This window comes from Electrophorus electricus, chromosome 8 (assembly GCF_041902795.1).
Source record: "Electrophorus electricus isolate QZ-2024a chromosome 8, ASM4190279v1, whole genome shotgun sequence".
NCBI classification, from domain to species: Eukaryota; Metazoa; Chordata; class Actinopteri; order Gymnotiformes; family Gymnotidae; genus Electrophorus; species Electrophorus electricus.
Genome location: NC_137504.1, coordinates 34,733,614 through 34,740,000, shown reverse-complemented (window position 1 = coordinate 34,740,000; position 6,387 = coordinate 34,733,614). Strand labels below are relative to the sequence as shown.

The following is a 6,387-nucleotide window of genomic DNA, read 5'->3' as shown; positions in this document are numbered from 1 at the left end:
TGCCCCTACCACCCCTACCTGTCTATACTGCTGCCCCTACCTGTTTATACTACTGCCCCTACCTGTTTATACTGCTGCCCCTACCTGTTTATACTACTGCCCCTACCTGACTATACTACTGCCCCAACCTGACTATACTACCACCCCTACCTGTCTATACTGCTGCCCCTACCACCCCTACCTGACTATACTACCACCCCTACCTGACTATACTGCTGCCCCTACCACCCCTACCTGACTATACTACCACCCCTACCTGACTATACTACTGCCACTACCACCGTGTCTATACTGCTGCCCCTACCACCCCTACCTGACTATACTGCTGCCCCTACCACCCCTACCTGACTATACTACTGCCCCTACCTGACTATACTACTGCCCCTACCCCCCCTACCTGACTATACTACTGCCCCTACCTGACTATACTGCTGCCCCTACCACCCCTACCTGTCTATACTGCTGCCCCTACCTGACTGTACTACCCCCTCTACAGTATTGTATCTCCCTGACTGCACTTCTGCACCTAATCTTACTTCCTCTGTTTTGCTTTATTTTCTCATATCTTTGTCTAGAGGACCAATCAGGTGCCACAGAAGCGGGGTGTGGCTCTGGACATGCAGGCGTGGCTTAGCCAGTGCAGGGAGTTGGTCCGGACAATGATGAGCAGTGCAGACTCCGAGCCCTTCCGGCGGCCTGTGGACCTCTTCACCTACCCCGTAACTATCCTGCTCCCGCTAAAAGACCCGTGTAGAGAGCCGTTCAATTCAGCCACTGACCCTGACTCTGACCCTAGCCCCAACCCTATCCCAGCACTCTACTGCCATTTTAAAGACTTAATTTCCCGTTGTACGTGTGTGTGTGTGTGTGTGTGTGTGTGTGTTATAAATTCCTCACATCTCCCAATTAAATGTTCTGTGCTCCTCAGTCTGTCCTCTCTTTTATTATTTCATTGTTTTTCTCCACATGTTTACTGTCTGTCCTTTTTTAGGATTACAGAGACATCATCGACACCCCTATGGACTTGGGTACGGTGTCTGAGACACTGATTGCTGGCAACTATGAGAATCCCATGGAATTCTCCAAAGATGTCAGGCTAATATTCAGCAACTCCAAAGCATACACCCCCAACAAGAAGTCTCGGGTGAGAGCAGCACAATGACATCATGTGTAGTTCACACACTCCCCCTAAATTGCACAGCACTGCATCTTTGCTTCCATTTGAAATATAACTCTGTGTGTGTGTGTGTGTGTGTGTGTGTGCGCAGATCTACAGTATGACTCTTAGTTTGTCGGCATTCTTTGAGCAACAGATAATCTCCATCATCTCAGATTATAAATCGGCTGTACAGAACCAGAGACGCAGCCAACAGAGACTCAGTTACAGCAAGAGATTACAGGACACGCTCCCCAACAGGTACATACACACACACACACACACACACACAATTACAGCAAGAGATTACAGGACACGCTCCCCAACAGGTGTACACACACACACACACACACGATTACAGCAAAAGATTACAGGACACACTCCAACAGGTACACACACACACACACACACACACACACACACACGATTACAGCAAGAGATTACAGGACACGCTCCCCAACAGGTACGTGTACACACACACACACACACACACACACACGATTACAGCAAGAGATTACAGGACACGCTCCCCAACAGGTACGTACACACACACACACACACGATTACAGCAAGAGATTACAGGACACGCTCCCCAACAGGTACGTACACACACACACACACGATTACAGCAAGAGATTACAGGACACGCTCCCCAACAGCTACGTACACACACACACACACACAAACACACACACACACACGATTACAGCAAGAGATTACAGGACACGCTCACCAACATGTACACACACACACACACATACACACACGTATGTGTAAGATATTTTCTCACACTTTTATGATGTCATAGTGTACCTATGATATAACAATAATGGTAATTAGCTGTGTGGGTGTGTGTGTTTTGCAGCCCCAAAGAGAAACACAAGTCAGGAAAGAAAACTAAAACAACCCAGCAACCTTCCAGGAGCCGCTCCAGACAAGCCTCTCCAGGTGTGTGTGTGCGCGTGTGTGTGTCTGCCTGCATGCGTGTATGTCATTTGGTGTGCGTGCATGCATGTAATTATTTTCTTTGGCATCAGATACGACTGCTGCTCTTATTGATGAAGCCAGCCAGCCCTCATCTTCCTCACCATCAACATCCTCATCCTCAGGGCAACCAGCCAACAGGGTCACCCGTAGCAGAGCTACAAGCAGGAAAATGGGTACGCGCACACGCAGCTTTTGAAGCCAGTACAGGGATATTGTTTATCTAGAAAGAAATAAACAATTAACCTTCATTTAATTACCAATTCACTGATTAGACCACTTTTACTGTTGCAAGAAGCATAAATGAAAATGTACAAAGACTCACTCAGCCCTCACAGTACCCAAACCTACCGTGGGTCACATCTACTCATGATGTCTACTCATACACAAACACAAAAGCAGAATAACTGATGAGCACTAGTTCCTTACTAATGCAGAACCTGGAAATGACTTCTCTCTTACCCCTGTAATAATGACCAAAACACCTCATCGCAATACATTAGTGGTTAAATTAACAGGAACTCAGAAAGCGTGACCATCATTATTTAGATCACATTACTCACAAAAACAGTTTCAAGCATGCAGGATTTACAGGCACACCAAAAGTGTTCTTGTAAACCCACAGTCTTTCTAATGAGGGTATGTATTCAGGAATTTTGTCTCGGTAAGACATACTCACCAGAGCACACCACACTCTCTCTCACACACACACACACACACACACACACACACAGACGAGAACAAAAATTCACTCAAAATAGCTGCCTATACTCAGACAGGATCTGACCTTTGACCTACCCATAACCTCTGATTTGTTCATGTACAGATGCTCAGTGCAATGGACCGCTCACTAACGGAGGTCGAAGGTCAAGCAGACGGGCTGCTGCAGTGCTGGACCAGCGGGAACTGTTGGAGTCCGAGAGCTCGTCGTCCTCGTCCTCCTCATCCTCATCTTCCTCTACATCTTCCTCGTCTTCCTCGTCATCCTCGTCCTCGTCGTCCTCCGAGAGCGAGGCCAGTGATGCAGAGGTGGGCGGGTTCGAGGCTGCTGGCGGCGACCACGACTACAGCAAAGCGCCCCGCCCCTCTCACGGCTCCGCCCAGCCACGCCCCTCTCACGGCTCCGCCCCTGCCCGCCTCTCTCACAGACTCGCCCTGCCACGCCCCTCTCAAGGCCGCAAGCTCGCACCGGTAGCCAGCGCGCCAAAACGCAGGAGGGGCGGGGGAGAGGAACCGAGTGAACGTGTTAAACGAATGCGCAGGGAGGAGGTCCAGGAAACGGCGCAGAGTGAGGAAGAGGAGGGCGACGATGAAGACGAGGAGGAACCAGAGGAAGAGGAGGAGCCTGAGGAGGAAGAGGAGGAGATTGAGGAGGAAGAGGAAAAAGGGATGACGCCTCCGCGCTTAATTACTGGTAGAAGCCAGAGAGCAAATCAGAGGACAGCAAAGCCAGGGAGGGTGAACACGCGTAACCAGGGGCGACGGACTGTCCTGTACAACGACGACTCTGACGAGGAGGGACCCGCTACGGACCCGCTGAACCTGGGAATGTCCCGTTCTGGACGAGTCCGTCGCATGACTGAGAGAGCCAGGGTCAGCCACCTCATGGGCTGGACGCACTGACCGTTTGACCTTTTGAATCAACCTCAGACAGACTCACTACAGCAAACACTGCAGGGATTAGTTAGTTAGTTTGTTTCTGACGATTAGTAGCTGTTACAAAGAAGTTTTGTTTTTATGTACAGGTAATGTGTTTTTTTTTTTCCGTGCGTTGCTATGGAGACTTTGTTTACGACTCTGGATCATGGTGCTGCCTCCATCTTGCTCTGGTTTCCATAGGAACAGCTCTCAACCAAACAGCCTTATCTGGTCCAGAGTACTGAGGCCCCTCCATCTTTACGCCTCTCTCTCTCACTCTCTCTTTCTCTCTCTCTGTAGCCACCTCTCCCTCTCCCTCTCTCTCTCTCTCTCTCTCCCTCTCTCTCTCTCTCCCCCTCTCTCTCTCTCTCCCCCTCTCTCTCTCTCTCTCTCTCTCTCTCTCTCTCTCCCCCTCCCTCTCTCTCTCTCTCTCTCTCTCCCCCTCTCTCTCTCTCTCTCCCTCCCTCTCCCTCTCTCTCTCTCTCTCTTCATTTTTCTAGGCTTTGATGGCCAATGTGGTGCTTTTCCAATTTGAATCAGTTCACAGCAAACAGAGTGATGGTGCTTCTCTCTCTCTCTCTCTCTCTCTCTCTCTCTCTCTCTCTCTCTCTCTCTCTCTCTCTCTCTCCAACCCTCTATACATCCACACTCCCTCCCTCTCGCGCTCTCTCTCTCTCTCTCTCTCTCTCTGGATCAGCTAACAGTGCACTCGCTCAGTCCGATTGTGACCTTTAACCCTTCATGTTGTCTTAATTGCATTTCCAAGTGTTTTTTCCCATTTTCTCTCGTTCTCTCTTCGGTCTCTGACAGCAGATACATTAATTCTTCCAAGTGGTAATCTTTAGGCCCCGCCTATAGACTAACAGAGGGGCACGAGACACACACACACACGCTCCTACATACGCTCACACACACACACACACACACACACACACACGCGCTCACACACTGTTTTTACAATGGAGTATACTTCTATTTTTTCACTGTTGTGTTAGACATGTGATTGGGTCTCTGTGTACATGGTGGAATCAAGCACCTGCATTGATGTTTGCACATGTGTGGGACTTCCTGGCAGCTGATTGGAAACCTGCAGACTTTGAGTCTAAACACACCAGAGATGATGCCTCAAGTCTGCCTGTCTGTGTTTGTTAATGCTGTTTTATTTTACTGTTCTCTTTTCTCACACTGATTATGTGCATGTAAGACCACAGGAAGGAAAATTTAATAGACCCCTGAAATTAAGACCTGGTGCCAATTCCAGGACGCCTCCATCCATGTTACCTGAACCTCCCTTTTCTAAAGCATCAAACCTGCAGTGACACACACTTCAGCTTTTCTTCTCATTTACCTGTTTGTTGCACTCAGATTTTCTTAGAAGGATCCGAATTTTCTGTTTGTTAGTATCACAAAGCATTCATCTGTCACTCGGCATTGTAACTCCATACTATGACACCACCTTGCGTGGCTGTATGTTTTGTGTGATTTATTTATTTATTTTTTCTTCAGTCATTTTCCAAAGCTCTTTTAGTGCTGCGCAGCACCAGAACGGAGAGGTCATAGGTCGTGGACGTGGCATAAAACACGTGTAAAGCTCTGTTCATTCCTCCCTCTCCAGCTCACTCTCACGTAGAACAATTAGGTTCCCAGAGTTAGTAAGAAATTTCACCAAAACAGGTTTCATCAAGGCTTTTTCTTCACTGGATAAATATTGTCACTAGACTGTGAAGTGACAGCCATCATTAAGTTGGATGGCCTTTTCTACTTTTTCTAAATTTGTTAAAATCCTCACTGGCTGTCCGATGTTGTGCATCAGAGCTCTTATCTGGAATATCTTTACCATTTTCAGTTTATTTCACAACTCTGAAATAACTTAGCATTTTCAAACGCATTCAGGAAAAATCTAATTATGTTAATACTGAAGCCCTGTTCCCATGCTTTTCTTATTTTAAGTATTATTTATTTAAATCCTTTTTAAGCAAATATGTTGGTGAGGCTAATCTGGTGGCTGTTGGCGTTCACCCCAGGATCGGGACCAAATCAGGAATTCATTGTGGAAGTATTGGGGGGGTGGGGGTGGGGGGGGGGGTTTGGTTTTGTTGGTAATTTGATCTCAGTAATTGTTCTTATATCGTCTTGTATTCAGTACGATTAAATGCTGCAATATTTGTTGGGTATCATTGTAGAAATGCAGAGCGCTGAGGCAGTCATAATTGGATGTGATGTGTTCAGTGTGACGCGTCACCATCGCAGAATCTGATCTGGGATCAGTCTTTAGGACGTAGTGGGCAGTGGGAGTTGTTACCCTGTAAAGGCAATATTATCGTATGTCAAAACGTTTCTTAAAATAGGCTTATGGATTGTTAGACAGTGCAGTGTTGCTAGACGTGCTTCCTGCCTTGCCTTCTTTCTTTCTGCCCAAAGATCCATCCCCTCCACGCTTCGTTTTCCTACAAATACCCCCCAACCCTTTAATTTTTCTAGATTGACTGTGATGGATCAGAGTAGTTCAGGGCCAGTTCAGATGATGATGATGACGACCTAATAGATGTAATAAACTTGTCTACTTTTTTCTACACTTTTTTTTTTTTTAAATAAAAGAGTAAAATCGC

The 6,387-nt window shown here is 47.2% G+C and overlaps 1 protein-coding gene and 1 long non-coding RNA gene across 5 annotated transcripts in view; one reads left to right on the top strand and one right to left on the bottom strand.

Annotated features, from left to right (window-relative positions):
• The window catches only part of LOC145659113 (uncharacterized), a 26,723-nt gene extending 23,647 nt beyond the window's left edge, over nt 1-3,076 (bottom strand). The window contains exon 1 of the long non-coding RNA XR_014125123.1: nt 2,939-3,076. This is a non-coding gene — a long non-coding RNA (uncharacterized LOC145659113). The remainder of the gene's footprint in view (nt 1-2,938) is intronic.
• Nucleotides 1-6,387, top strand: part of brwd3 (bromodomain and WD repeat domain containing 3) — a 38,615-nt gene extending 32,228 nt beyond the window's left edge. For all 4 annotated transcript variants that reach the window (XM_035526732.2, XM_035526731.2, XM_081720123.1 and 1 more), the window contains 6 exons: nt 576-719; nt 992-1,144; nt 1,269-1,417; nt 2,022-2,104; nt 2,194-2,316; nt 2,967-6,387. In XM_035526732.2, coding sequence (XP_035382625.1) covers nt 576-719; nt 992-1,144; nt 1,269-1,417; nt 2,022-2,104; nt 2,194-2,316; nt 2,967-3,763 — 1,449 coding nt within the window. In that variant the 3' untranslated portion in view covers nt 3,764-6,387. The remainder of the gene's footprint in view (nt 1-575; nt 720-991; nt 1,145-1,268; nt 1,418-2,021; nt 2,105-2,193; nt 2,317-2,966) is intronic.